This window comes from Labeo rohita, chromosome 16 (assembly GCF_022985175.1).
Source record: "Labeo rohita strain BAU-BD-2019 chromosome 16, IGBB_LRoh.1.0, whole genome shotgun sequence".
Classification (NCBI taxonomy): domain Eukaryota; kingdom Metazoa; phylum Chordata; class Actinopteri; order Cypriniformes; family Cyprinidae; genus Labeo; species Labeo rohita.
This window is the reverse complement of record NC_066884.1, coordinates 3,409,714-3,426,149: the sequence shown is the minus strand read 5'-3', so window position 1 is coordinate 3,426,149 and position 16,436 is coordinate 3,409,714. Positions and strand designations below refer to the sequence as shown.

The window sequence follows — 16,436 nt, the reverse complement described above, 5'->3', positions numbered from 1 at the left end:
TGAAATCAGAATAAACAGCGGTGATGAGGAAAAGGGTAAAAATCATTTGGAGCTGAAGTGAATTTGCAGCAAAATACGGATCTTGATTGGCCGTGCGATCTTTGACTTTAGCAACAAAAGATAAGGAAGGCGTTTTCTCCTTTCTTTTACAATGGATATTTGTTGTGCTGTCTTAAAATACAGGAAATATATATGCACAATATAGATACAAAATTATAAGAAAGATAAAAAACAATAATTTATTATTGTTTTTGTTTTTTTTAATTAATTTTGTAATATTTTTGAATTTACTTATTTATTTATGGCTTTTAAATAGTTTATTTTGTCTTTTTTATTTTAATTTATTATATATATATTATATTATTTTGGCTATTTTATGATTTTGTATTTATATTTCTTTAAATTTTGTCTTTTTACTTATTTATTTATTTGACTTAATTATTTTTTATTCATTTATGCCAATTTATTTATTATACGTTTATTATACATTTACAGTTTATTATATTTATTATAATATACAGTTCATATACAGTTCATATACAGTTTATTATATTTATTATACATTTTATTTCCTTTATGTTCTATTAAATTTTATTTTATTTTAGTTATTTTTATTACTGTTTTTTTTTTTTGTCTGTTTGAATTTGTTTTATTTATTTGATTTAAATATTTGTAAAAAAAAATCTTTTTTTATTCTATTTATTTATTTTAGTTTTATTTTATTTATTATTATTTATTTATTACATTTTTGTATATATTGTGTTATTTTAGTTTTTTTATATTTTAGTTTATGTATTTTCACATTTTTTAGTTTATTTTTTTACAAAATATTTTTTATTTTTATTTGATAACCTTTATTTCATATCTATTTATCTATTTTTATAATATTTTTCTTGTTTTTTTATAATAATTTTTTTATCATTTTTATTTTGTCTATTTATTTATTTTATTTATTATTGTTATCTTATTTGATGTTCTTTTTTCTTATTAATAATTTATTATATAATATTATATTGTTTATATATTTTATTATTTTAGTTGTTTATTTTATTATTTAAATATGTTTTTTGAATTTGCTTTATTTATTTATCTTTTACTTATGTATTTATTAATTTATTTATTTGATTTAAATATTTTTATTTTTATTTAACCATCTTTATTTTGTCTATTTATTTATTTATTTATTATATTTTTATTTCATTTTCTTTATTTTTTATATTTATTTTTTATATTATTTATATATTATATTATTTTAATTATTTAATTATATTATTCAGTTATGTTTATTTATATTTTACATTTTTTCTTTTTTATTTATTTGCTTTAAATCATTTTATTTTTATATGTAAGTCTGTTCAATTTATGTGTTTATTTATTTATTTATTTATTTATTTATTTTTATTTTTATTTTATTTCAATAGTTTTTTATTTTAATTTGATCATTTTATTTTATGGCTATTTATTTTTGTTATTATTTTTCATCTTATTTTATTTCCTTTGTTTCTTAATATATCTTTATTATATTATTTATGTGTTTTATTTTATATTTTTTATTTTATTTCTATGTACTTATTACTGTTTGTTTGTTTGTTAGTTAGGTTTTTTTTTTTTTAAATCTTTTTTATTTCCCGTTAGGTTTTTTCCACGGTCATTATAGAAATAATTTGTCCTTTTTCGTCAATGTTCAGTCAAGATCCCTATATTTCACAACAGATGTGAAGTAACTACATTTTCACCTATATAATCTGATTATCTGGCACATTTCATTTCCTATTAGCTTCCTGTTTAGCGGGAAATCTCTGCTGAGGCAAATTGTGACCGCATGGTGTAAGTAGGACAGACGTTGATTAGTGCTCTCTTTCAGTATTATTAGTTGTGTTTGTTAAGGTGTAATTGGTCAGTAGTGCTTTTATCTCAGGGCTTAATGAAGTGTCAGTGGATGATCCATTAAATATTATGGTGTTCTTTGTCGTATAGCTTTATTTTGGAGTGTGAACTTCAAGTTCAGTGGCTATTTAAAGGTTACTGGACTCTGTTTCCCATTAGCTGAAGATGCTTTATTTAATGGTACATACTGTTCTGCACTACTTCCACCATCTGTTATTCTCCAACAGGGCCAGAAACACCTTGACCGAATCAGTCAGGTGTTGAAGGTCAAGTAGCTTCTTTCACCTCACCACAACAGAGACCTCATGTACCATTAAAATGGAAAAAAAAAACAAAACTTGTTGTCTACTATAAACAGAAATGGCGAGGAGCCGTTCTGCATGACTTCACGAGCTCGTCGTCTCTCTTTCTGGTCATGTATTGAGAAATAAATTGAAAAAGCAAGCAAACGAGTAAAAAGCCAAAGGCAACAACTGTTGTGTAGTGAAACTGACTGTAAAATGAAGAAGACAGTAAAAGCACACAACAACGAGCACCTTAGTGAGCTGCATGTCTAGGCAGCATTTCAAGCATTTTCTGTGGAAGGTTTCTGACTTTTACATTACATCACATTATTGTTCAGTCCTTTCTAGCTACTAGCATTCTAGCTATTTTTATATTTGATATTTATTGTGTTGTTGTAATTTTTATTATTTTATATAATATTAATAAACACAAATATTTTATTATATATTAGAATAAACATTAGTAATTTTAACAAACAGTAATTTTAATTTAATTTAATTTAATTTTATTATTTTATTATTTGATAAATATGTATTGTGCTGTCTTAAATTGCATTTTATTTTATTACACAGTCATAATATAAATTATTTTTCCTTATATTTATTGTGCTCTCCTAAATGTTTGTCATTTTTAAAAATATATATAATTTATTTTATTTTATTTTATTTTATTTATGTATTTATTTTATTTTATTTTGTGACGTTTTGATTTGATATTTATTGTGGTGTCCTAAATATTTATTTTATTTTATTTTGCAACTTTTAAATGCAATATTTATTGTGCTCTCATTAATTTAATTTAATTTAATTTAATTTAATTTAATTTAATTCCACAGTAGAAGTCATTTTCCTTATATTTATTGTGCTTATATTTTTTATTTTTATTTATATGTGATTTTGTTTTATTTTATTTTATTTTAGCACGTTTCAGTCGTGACATTGCCTATGAAGTCAACTGCCTGTATTTTTATTTTATTTTATTTTTGTACACTTCAGTTGTGATGCTACCTATAAAATCTCCTTATATTTATTGTGCTACCTATAAACTTTCCTTATTTTATTTTATAAAATCAAATCAAATAAAAATAAATAAAAAATCAAATCAAATAAAATAAAATAAAACGTTGCCTATAAAGTCAGCTGCTTATTTTTTATTACTTTATTTTTTAATTGAATTGAATTGAATTTTGGTACATTTCAGTTGTGATTTTGCCAATAAAGTCAGCTGCTTATATTTCTAAAGAAAACATCATAAATGTGCTTTGTTTTACTGGTTTTAGATGGAATTTGGGCACATTGCAGCTGTTAAAACCAACCAAACACCAGCTAGGAGACCACCCAGACCACCTAAAACCATGTAAGACCCTCAAACCACTTTTCTAGCAGCCTTTATTTCTGCAGTAGTTCAGTAGGTTGAAACCGAGCTATTGACGGTTTGTTTTCTCTGCTGTATTGTGTCACGTCGAGTGTCTGTTTTCACCTGCCTTCATTAGAACAGGCTTTTTGGCTTTTTTGTGAAGGCTGGATATCGATCGTCGTGTTTTGGTGGTGATTTTTCTGTGTTTGGGAAAGTGCGAGTGGATGAATTCTCGACAGAGGCAGGATCCGTGCAGGTAAGAGAGGAGGAGAGGGGTCATTGGCCCGGGACAGAGCGAGAGAGACGGGCTGTGGCGCCTGTCAGGTTGACAGCAGCGTCTGCGTCTGTTTGACCAGAAGATCCCGGCTGATAGCGCTGGCGTCTCTCTCCAACAAACGCACTAACGTGTCCCTGCAGCTCTTGAGAAAGACTGCTTAGCTGGGAAATACAGCACACACCATCAACACAGACCTGTTTTTGAGACACGATGCAAACTAATAATGAATCAGGGCTTTGAGAAACATACTGTGATCCACGTAAATTAATAACTTACCAACTAAGAACATATCATTTTTGTTGTCTGAAATACAAACGTATTTTATATTAAAAACAGTAAAACTAAACCTGAAATAAAAATGAATAAACTCTGTATATAAAACTAAATTACTAAAACAAAAAAACAAAAACTAAAAAAAAAGAAAATATATATTATAATTTTTTTTATATATATATTAGAATAAACATAAAATAATATTTTGTTAATATTAATAATTCATATTATTTGTTTTTATTTTGTGCTTTTGTTAGTTTTAGTAATTTAGTTGTGTAAACAAAAATAAACTAACATTTCCAATACAATTATTATTTTTGATAATGTCAATATCTGTGCCCTAAAAATATAATGAATAAAAAAGTATAAAAATTAAAAAGAATAATAATATTAATAAAAATGACTGAAACACACAATTATTAAAACTGAAAAAGCTGATTACATAAAAAAGTAGATTTTAATATATATTATAATAAACGTTTATTAGCTCAGTGTTTATTAATATTTTTAATTTGTTTTTATATTTATATTGTCGTTTTAATAATTTAGTTGTGTAAACTCAAATAAACTAACATTTCCGATATAATTCAAATTTATTTAAAGAGTATTTTTGATAATAAATATTGATATTAAAATATAATGAATAAAACATTTATAGAAATGTAAAAAATAAAAAAAGACTGAAACACATGATTACTAAAACTGGAAAAACGTAGATTATATAAAAAAGTAGATAAAAAATATTTATTATATATTAGATTTAACACTAGTTTATTTTTTGTTTGTTTTTTGTTTTTTTGTTTGTTTTATTAATTTAATTGTGTAAACTAAAATAAACTAACATTTTGATACAATTCAAATTCATTTTAAGAGTATTTTTGATAGTAAATATAAATATTTGTGCCATAAAAACATAATGAATAAAAAATGTATAGAAATTTAAAAAATAAAAAAGACTGAAACACACGATTACTAAAACTGAAAAAAGTAGATTATATAAAAAAGTATATTTTATTATACATCAGAATAAACATAAGTTTATTAGTTCAGTCTAATATATAATAAAATGTGTTTTATTATTTTGAATTTATTTTGGATTTTATATTTTCATTTTTTTAGTGATTTAGTTGTGTAACCTAAAATATACTAGCATTTCCAATACAATTCAAATTCATGTTATTTTTGATAATAAATATCAGTAGTTGTGTCATAAAAATATAATAAATAAAAAATTGTAAAAAGAGAAATAAATAAATAATAAAAATCACTGAAACAAACAATTACTAAAACTGAAAAATAGTAGAAAAAATGAACAGGATAAAAAATACAAACAGATTCAAAATATATATATCATATATATGATTTATTTTAGTTTCTTATATAGATTTCTGTGTGAGAAAAATAGTATGGGCTTATAACAGGCTTTTATTTGTCATTGTACTGAAACAACAAACATTTAAAATGGAAATTTAATTCAATTAAAAATGATTTTATAATAAATATCAGCTTTAAAATATATTTTGTGCCATATAAGCATACAATTTCACTGGAAACAGCACAAAGAAAGAATATGAGTGATATTTTCTAGCATGAACATTACTGGGAAAGAGAATTTATTACTATAAGAATATATTACATTGCATTACATCATGTCTTTTTTTCCCTTTTAGATTTCCCAGAACATCCTGGCATCTCTTTATGTCTTTGTTATGCACACTTTGACAAATATCATCCAGGTATTCAGCGCATACAGGAAATCAGCATAGTGTGCACAGTGTGCATACTGCATAAATACACTGCAGTTCTGATTAAAAAATAAATAAAAAACAGGGAATTCTCATTGCAATACGTTTCATGATCATAGATTACATAAAGAGCATTTACTGTGATTTATACCAGTAGGAAGAAACAGAAAAAGCAACCCACACCCACAGAGTGAGTTGCTAAATAATTCAGGCAGGTATTTTAAATTATTCCCCAAAACGTGGCCGAGACTTGTCCTTTATTTAATGGAAATTTTGTCATTAGGAAAACAATAAATCGAGAGGCGCAGATGGTCCAGGCTCTGTTTTATGGCGATTTCATCTGCACTTTAAATTCTTCTGAACAATAATTGAAATCGTTATTGATGTCCGTCACGAGGCCGTTCTGGTTTATGTTTATTGACATTATTGACAGACGCTCTGGCAGAAGGTTATCTGACGTTTACACACCTCATGAATCGTGTGAGAATGAGGCAATCTGTTATTAGTTTATCTGTACATCAACATACAAGATTCTGGACAATTACAGAGTTTATTCACAATTTTTATAGCGTGTTTCTCATTCAGCTCACGTGTGTCTCACATTGAGTTAAAATTAGTCACAGACGTTTCTCATGTTGCTGATCTGTTACTGTGTGTCACACTTCGCTATGGAATTTCCCTCTTTTTTTGTCCTATAACTAAAAAAAAAATAACAGCATTTATTTTTCCCACTCATTCAAATATTTTCAGTTAAATTCAAATGTATTTTTAGAGCATTTTTCATAATAAATATCAGCTTTACTAAAGATACAAATACAGAGAACATTTAAAAATTGAATTAATTTTTAAAATAAAATTAAAGTGTTTATTTTTATTTTTCTACTATAAGAATTTTTTTTTATTTTTTATATTTTATTTAATAGTTGATCTTTATTTTGTTTTCTTTCTTTGAACACAATAGAGGCATAATTTCATATTGATTTAATAAATAAATAAATTAATACATACATTTCATTATATATTTGAATAATAAACATTTCAAGTACAATTCAAATTCATTTTAGAGTGTTTTTTCATAAATCTTTACAGAAAAATGTGTATAGAAATATGATTAAAAATTGTATAGACATAAAAATGTCTAAAAATCACTGAAACAACTAAATTACTAACAAAATATATATATAAAAAACTGACAAAATATATAATAAAAACTAAATAAGACTAAGATAAAAAAAATTTATTTGTTTTTATATTTAAGATTATTTATTTACACCTCAAATAAATATTTAATAATATTCATAACATTTCTGTTTAGATGCACCTCAAACCAATGTGTCTTTAAGCAAATATTTAACATTTTAATATTTATGTTTAAGATATTATGTTTTATCAATCATTTATTTAATATTTTATCTTTGAGCTTGATCTTTATTGGCTAATTTTTTAATTTATTTATTTGAACACAAAAGAGGAATAATTTCATACTGATTCCTTCCAAAAAAAAAAAAAAAAAAAAAATCAATCAATAAATTAAATAAATAAATAAATATATACATTTCAAGTACAATTCAAATTCATTTTTTGAGTGTTTTTCATAATAAATATCATCTTTACAGAAAAAAGTGTGCTAAATAATTACAAAAAATTGTATACACATATTGAAAAACATGAAAACATTAAACATATGAAAAATATATAGTAAAAACAATGAAATCTCTCTCTATATTTATTTATTTATTTATTTATTTTGGGTGTCACAATGAAAAAGCATTAAAAAACTGACAGCATTGATGTTCTTATTGTTTTTAAAGGTCTGTGCAAAAAAAATAAAAATTAGTCTTAATAGACATAAAAAACACAAATTAATCAAAATGACTGAAACACAACTAAATTACTAAAACTAAAAAAATAGTAGAATATATAAAAAACAACTAAATATATAGACATTTGGGTTTTTATAATAAAAAAGCATAACATTTCTTAGGGAAAAAGCAAAAATGTCAACATATATATCAAGAAAACTGCAGACTGACAGCATTGATGTTCATATTGTTTTTAAAGGTCTGCTGTTTATTATACTTTAATGCACAACCAAGGGATTATGTTGATAGAAAAGATGTCATTTAAAACAATATATCACTTAAAACTGACATTATATCAGTATTGAGGTTCTTTCTTTTGCTGTGGAGTTCAGGTAAAATAACATCTATTTAAAAGTGCAATGCTTATTCCTAATCAAAACTAATTCTTTTTTGATTCATTCATGCATTCGTTCATTCATCATCTGCACACTGGACATTTGTGTAATTTCCACATCTGCGCTTCTGTCGAGAGTTTCCAGTGTTGTGTAAGAGCTGTCGGGAAGAGTCAAGCAGGTCAAAGGGGGCAGAAAGCACACTCTCTCAGCTCAATATAAATATCAGAGCAGCGCCTGTCATGAGCAGAAGAAAGAGTAGACCTAAAAGGAGAACAGAAGAAAAGAAACCATCCTCTAATCTAGAGTACATCAGCTCCTCGAGAAGAACTACATTCATCCTTACAGAAGTGAAAATGAAGTTCACACGTGTGGCTCTCGCTGCTGCGGTCGTCATCGCCTGCGTCTGTGTCCTCCAGACAACAGCTGTTCCCTTCACACAGGTGAGTGAGCGTCTGCGCTGAAACAACACGGACGGCTCTTACAGGCATATTTGCATGCAAAACCATCAGTAATGTAATTTGCATTCAATGCATTATATATGTTTGCTTCTTACTAAGACAACTATCAGTAATAATGGTAAATATCAGTAGATTAAGACATGCTTAACATGTTTTCTTGATGAGCATTAATATATATTTTGACATGTGGTCTGTTTAGCATTACATAAGGTTACTAATGACTTGCTACCCTAATGAAGAAACGTACTATCCATTTTAAAGTCTTGCGTTTTATATGTCATCAGCAGGCTGAAGATGAGCATCATGTGGAGAGTGAAACACCACAGGTGAACGAGCTAATGACAGAAACTTCACAGGAACAAACAAATCCTCTGGTATGTATCCAGCTCTAATTTTTGTTTTATTTTATATTATTTATTTTTACATTTAATTAAACACTCTTCTATTTTTTATTTTTAATATATACGATATATATTAATTATATTTTAATATATATATGATAATCATTATAATTTAATATGATTTTTTAAATTATATATATATTATAAATTATTTTATTAATTATTTGTAATTATATTTTTTACTTAAATTATTTTTTACTTTAATTACACACTTGCGTGCATGCACACATAATTAATAGATTTAATTCATATTAATTTAAAATTATTTTTAATCTACATGTTTATATTATATATTTAATTAAACAATATGATTTATATTTTATTAATTATTTATTTGTAATTATTTTACGCATTATTTTATTATTAATTAATTTACTTAGATTTTCACTTTCAAAATTGAATTTAATTACACACTTGTGCGCACACACATAATTAAAAGATTTTATTAATATTAATTTTTGATTATTATGTATCTTTAAATGTATATTATATTATATATTTAATTGAACATTTGTACAATTTTCATTATATGATTTATATTTTATTGTAACACGCACACATAATTTATAGATAAATTAATATTAATTTTTGATTATTTTTCATCTTATCTGATACTATATATTTAATTAAACATTTTTTATTTTATATGATTTCTATTATTTATTTTTCATTATTTTATACATAATTTTATTATTAATTATTTTTAATTATATTTTTACTTTTGAAACAGAATTTAATTACACACTTGTGCATGCATGCACACATACACACATAATTAATAGATTTATTAAATATTAATTTTGGATTATTTTTTGTCTTTAAATTAATATTATATATTTAATTAAACACTTTTTATTCTATATGATTAATATTGTATTCAAATTTTTTTTTTTTAATAATTGTATGCATTTTTTATGATTAATTATTTTAAATTATATTTTTACTTTTAAAATGGAATTTAATTACACTTGCGTGCACACACATAATTGAAAGGTTTAGTTAATATTATTTTTGGATTATTTTTTAGTTTTACATTTATATTATATTATATATAATCAAAATTATTTTTTAATATTATTTATATTTTATTAAATCACTTATTTTTAATTATTTAATGTTTTTATTAATTATTTTTACATCAAACACTATATATTCTGCATTTGGGTCATTAAAAAAATATATAAGAAAATGAATATTCATTAATAGTGTTAATAATTAATGGTTTTAATTCATATGTAAATTTTTTTGTTTCAATTGTAATGTTTTTAGGAGGCCCTAAATAACACATCATTTATTTTTTTCCCCTCCATAGGCATTGTTCAGGACGAAGCGTCAAAGCCATCTGTCCCTGTGCAGATACTGCTGCAACTGCTGCCGTAACAAAGGCTGCGGATACTGCTGCAAATTCTGATCCTGCGGGCATTTTACTGAGTCCTCTGCGCTCTGGAAAAGAGTTTCTTCGAAACATTAACTTATTTGGACTTTTGTCTTCAAAACCCCTTGCTGAAACAATTTTCCCTGTCGCACCATATTGTTTGAAACGGGTATAAATGCAGGCTGTGTCTCCTGCATACTGCTTTGTAAAAGCTGCAGCTACTGAAATTGAACTCAGAATATTAGAACTCACTTGCTTTTGTTAACACTTTTATGATTTTGTATATTTTATACATGTATATATATTTTATGCCTGTGTACATAGACGAGGTAAATCAGTGATTGTTTAGTCGATGAAAAGCTTTTGGGTATTTGTAATAAAATGAATTTACATTTACATTTGAACCGTGTTGTTATTTGAGGTCAATAAGTGGTGAATCTCTAGGGGGCGCTAAACACCAAAACACACACACACTAATATTAGACAGAAATGCTGTATTTATACACCTCAGAGACTATCAGAGCCTACAGAAGAGACACCAGCTCCTACATAGGCAGATTCTTAAATTAAATGGAATCCCATTAGTGAAATTATACATGTATATTATTTTATTATTACATTAATGTTATCATCATATTATTTTACTGGTATTATAGACAATATAATAATAATAATAATAATGTTTAATTATTAGGTTTTTTTTTTTTTTAATGTGTTGTTATATAATATGAACAAATAGTAATTCATATTATTTATTATAGATTTATTATGGTGGGGGGTTTAAGAAATAATATTAATATTGTTATTAATATTTCCTTTTAATTAATCTTTTTATGTTACATATTCACACACACACATAAAGTATAAGAAATAATTAATATTAATTAATATCATTAATGTTGACTTTCAATGAAGCACATATATAGATAGATTTTTTTAATTATATTTTTTAAAATGACATTTAATTACACACACATAATTAATAGATTTAATATACACTTTTAGATGTTTTATCTTTAAATTTCTATTTAATTAAACACTATTTTATATTATTTGTATTTTATTACATTGATTGTTATTAATTATTAATTATTTAATATATATTTTTAGCACTAATTATTTTAAATTATAATTTTAAATAATTTTAATATTTTTATAATTTTAAATGATTAAATTAGTTAGATTTGTAACACTTATTTAAAAGGTAATATTATATTATAATTTGATAATTTGATATATTATAATATAATATTATATATTATAATATTATATAATAAAATATATAAATTTAATTTTTTTATTTTTTTTTTAAATTTTTAAAACACTTTAAGTATAGGAAATAATATTAATTAATAATTTTGCCTTAATGAAACACTTTATTTTATATATTTATACACACACATATATAAAATTAGGTGAGATATGAAATTAATTGAATTTTTGTAGATTTTTAGAATGACCCACATGTAGAAAATATAAAGTGATTGATTTAAATAAATGTAAAAATTGATAATAATAATAATAATAAAATAAATAAGTAAATAATAAGATAAAAATAATTATAATAATACTACTAAATAATTAATACTAAATAATTTATATTAAACTATAAATAATATAAAATAGAAAGTGTTTAATTAAATATAAAACCAAAATTAATATTAATTAAATGTATTAATTATATCTGTGTACATTTAAATTACATAAAAAAATAAATAAAAATATATAATTAAAAATAAAATAATATAAAATAATTCATAATAACACACACACACACAGTAGAGTGTTTAATCAAATTAAAATAATTAAAAATAAATAATATAAAATAAAAAAATATTTTACACACACACACACGTTATATGTGGGTCATTTAGACTAAACTACTTTTATGTTTGCCATTTAGTGACATTTATTGCTTCTCTCGCTTCATTTGAGCTTATTGCAGTTTTTTGTAATACACAAGTGATGCTGCCCAATTTTTTTAGCCAGGCTTTGCATCACAAGGACCTTAAAATAGTCCCTACATAGGTGTCTGTCTAAACACTATGTGGACACAGGCACATAAAGCCGCTGTTGTGTTTCTAAAGTGGCCTCTCAAATCTCAACAGCTTTTTCATCATACATTGTATATAATTCATACTGAACTCGTGTCAGTGGCGTTATTCAATATGCTTGAGATTCCTAAGCAGAATAAATGAAGACTTTAATCAAGGCAAACCACCAACGCAAACAAGCCGCCTGGCTCTTCGTTATGTCGATTGCAGGCAGCACCTGGAGTCGTTAGTTTTAATTAGTACAAAGGAATGTTGGCAGTCTCTCTCTTTCCTTCTCTGTGTCCGATTGATGAGGACCTTGTGGCGGCTACGCTTTGAAAAGATTTATTTGAAATGGGAAGTATATACATACACATGCATATATACCTATATTTATATTTATATACAGTTCTTTATGGTCCTTGAATCTGATTGGCTGAGAGGAGTGCGATATTCTAGTGACATCAGAACTGTAACCGTTTTACTGTTTGTATCACTCTGCTTGTAGTATTTCACACAGTGATGCCCAAATCCACTACAAGTTTATATGTGTAAATAACACTGTTTTGTGACACAGAATGCATAAGTTTTTCAGTCAAAAAAAATCCTTTTTGGACTTTGTTAGGCATGGTCAGTATGACCTTTTATTATTGTATGAATTATATGAAATTTGTAATGACTCACATGTAGAATATATAGTGTTTGATTAAATAAAAATGTAAAAAAAAAAAAAAAAAAAAAAAATTAATGATAAAAATAATATTAAATATTCAATAATAATAATAATAATAATAATAATAATAATAATAATAATAATAATAATAATAATAATAATAATAATAAATAAATAAATAAATAAATAAATAAATAAATAAATAAAAAGTGTTTAATTAAATATACATTTCAAGACAAAAATTAGTCCAAGATTAATGTTAATTAAATCTATTAATTATATGTATGTAATCAAATTTTATTAAAAAATATAATTAAAATGATGAATAATAAAATAATATAAAATAATTAAAAATAATAAAACAGAATATATATATATATATATATATATATATATATAAATTATTAGTAATTGTGTATATAAAAAATAATAATACCTTTAATAAAATATAAATAATATAAAGTGTTTAATTAAATATAAAAAAGATAAAAATATAAATAAGATAAAAGATAAAAATGTATCCAAAATTTGTATTAATTAAATCTATTAATTATATGTGTGTAATTAAATTACATTTTAAAAATAAAACATAATTAAAAATAATGAATAATAAAATTATATAACTAATAATAAATAAAAACATATAAATTATTAATAATTGTTTATTAAAAAAAACAAATATATAAATAATATAAAATAAAAAGTGTTTTATTAAATATAAATTAAAAGATAAAAATGAATCCAAAATTAATATTAATGAAATCTATTAATTATGTGTGTAATTAAATTATATTTTAAAAATAGACATGTATAATAAATATAATTAATAATAAAACAATATAAGATAATTTAAGATAATTACAAAAAACATATAAATTATTAATAATTGTGTATATAAAAAATGAATAATAATAATTATTATTAAATAAAAATATAAATAATGTAAAATAAGTGTTTAATTAAATGTAAATTTAAAGACGAAATGCAAACCAATAAATATTAATTTAATCTATTAAATTAATTAAAAATAATTCATAATAAATAATATAAATATAAAATAAAAAAAGCATATATAAATTATTAATAATTGTGTATATAAAAATGTATAATAATAATTTAATAAAATAATAAATAGTAAAATAAAGTGTTTAATTAAATATAAATTTTACAAATAAAAAAATATTTTAAAAAATAATATTATTACATCTATGAATTATGTGTGTGTGTAATTAAATTATTTTCTAAAATAAAAAATATAATTTAAAATAATTAGAGTGAAGTGTGATATATGTTTTTGTCTGATGGAATGTATTTTGAAGAGTTTTTAGGCGAGAAAGTCCTTTTTGGACTTTGTTAGGAATTAACATTATTTTATTATTGCATGCAAATGAGCTTAATATTCACTGTGTTCCACAGAAAGTGAACAGCACACAGTTTCAGAACGACATGAAGGTGAACAAATGACAAAATGTTCATTTTTGGGTGCACTGTCCCTTTAAGAGCCGTGACACTCCAGTAGTTTCATTGGTATGTAAAGTCTTATCTTGGCTCCAACAACTGGAACTTCACAGCAGCTCATGGATTCTGGCTCGTTCCAGAACAAACGCGTGATATCGGCTGTGTGATTTGGGTTCTGTCTGCTCTCTTCGTACAGGATACTGTATCAAGTCCCTGAATTTCACCATCTGCTCCTAATGCATCTGCATATGCTCAGAGATTTTAACACTGGCCAAACGCACAACCACATAACAGTGCAGAGATTAATATATAAAAGCCGGTCTCTCATGCATAATTTAGCATACTCGTGTGTCTCATAGCCGTAAATTGAGGGCAGTGCTAAAAAAACGTTTTTTATTTGACTGTGATATTACACCAAGGCCCTCCTCGAGTGAACCACATGCGCTAATTCCCGCTGTTTTAATGCTGCTTGAATGAGCAGAACAACTTGAACGGGTTTATGATGCAAGCGTTGCAAGGAAACGTAGTTACATTTGTGCATTCACTTTGCTATTTACTTTTTTTAAATGAACCAGAGATTATTATTAATGGCTCTTCGGTCATTTTGCCGGAAGTTCTTCAGTTACGTTCATGTGTGGATTATTCAGTTGGAGCTTACACTGGAGATAATGCGAAAATGTTAATATAAGTACTGCCGTTTTCAGTCATATCATTGGTCACGCAATTATTTTTTTTTTAGATGTGTGTGCTTTCAAGTCCACCTTCTCAGTCAAAGCAAATTGGACATTTCAAATCAAGGTTCATTGTTGTGTGTCGTGTATGAATGAACTTTACTGACCCGGAATAATTCACTCAATAAGGAAAATTCTGCCATAAATTACTTACTACAAACCTCTTCTTTCTTTTGCTCATCGTGGAGCACAAAAGGAGATGGTTTGCAGAAACACAGCACAGTTTTGCTACACTACAAAGGAGACAAACACAATAAAATTACGCCCCCACCCCAAATAAAAATAACAAAAATAAATAAATAAATAAAAAAGAAAATAAAAAAGAAAATCAAGCGTAGACCACCCTAGACGTGCGAAAACAAGGGAAAATATTTTTTATTTAGTTATTTTTTAAAAGGGACACATTTTCAGTTATGCTGTACATGCATTTTTCTATTTTAGTATTTTACCTAAATAAGCATTATTTGACTTTGATTATTAATTATTTTTATTTAAATATATTTTTTAAGTTTTTGTAATTTTTATGTTTGTTTTTGTAATTTTTATTAGTTTTTTTAAATAGTAAACAATAATTTTATTTAATTTTTTGTTATTTTACTACATCAAATTAAACTGAATTAAACGTTTTCTTGGTAATTAAATTAAATTAAATTAAATTAAATTAAATTAAATAATTTTCAGTATTTCAGTTAACACTTATTTTTAATTTTTTTAAAAAAGTGTTTTTATGGTGTATTTATATATTTTATATTTGTATTTATATTTATATATATATTTTTATTTTTTTAGTTTTAGATTTTTTTGTTTTTTACTATTTAAAATAACTGTTTTCTATTTGTGTATGTTTAAAATTGTAATTTATTCCTGTGATTTCAAAGCTGAATTTTTAGCATTATTACTCCAGTCACATGATCCTGCAGAAATCATGCTAATATTTTGATTGGTTGCTCAAAAACATTTATTGTTGTTATTATTATGTTGAAAATGGTTGAATAGAATTTTTTCAGATTTCTTTGAGGAATAGAAACTTCAGAAGAACGGCAAAATCTTTTGTTACATTATAAATGTCAATCATCACTTTTGATCAATTTCAAGCATCTTATTAAAAGTATTAATTTATATAATTTCTCGATATATATGCACAGGAAGAGAAAACTGCTTGTCAAGACATTTCATGTGCTTTTTAACTGTTCACTGACAGGTTTCATTACATGGAAAAGAGCAACTGGGACATTCTGCTGCTTTTGTGTTGCACTGAAGAAAGAAGATCCTCCAGATTCACAGCAA

At 24.2% G+C, this 16,436-nt stretch overlaps 1 protein-coding gene across 2 annotated transcripts; it reads left to right on the top strand.

Annotated features, from left to right (window-relative positions):
• The first annotated feature begins 8,251 nt into the window (after positions 1 to 8,251).
• Positions 8,252 to 10,650, top strand: hamp (hepcidin antimicrobial peptide). 2 transcript variants are annotated; one of them, XM_051130427.1, is made up of 3 exons: positions 8,252 to 8,460; positions 8,766 to 8,852; positions 10,192 to 10,650. In XM_051130427.1, exons 1-3 carry the CDS (start codon positions 8,260 to 8,262, stop codon positions 10,288 to 10,290), a joined length of 387 nt encoding a protein of 128 aa, XP_050986384.1. In that variant the 5' UTR covers positions 8,252 to 8,259; the 3' UTR covers positions 10,291 to 10,650. The 2 variants fall into 2 exon arrangements, with proteins under 2 accessions (XP_050986384.1, XP_050986382.1); XM_051130425.1 differs by having other exon boundaries at positions 8,253 to 8,460; positions 8,763 to 8,852.
• The last annotated feature ends 5,786 nt before the right edge of the window (positions 10,651 to 16,436 follow it).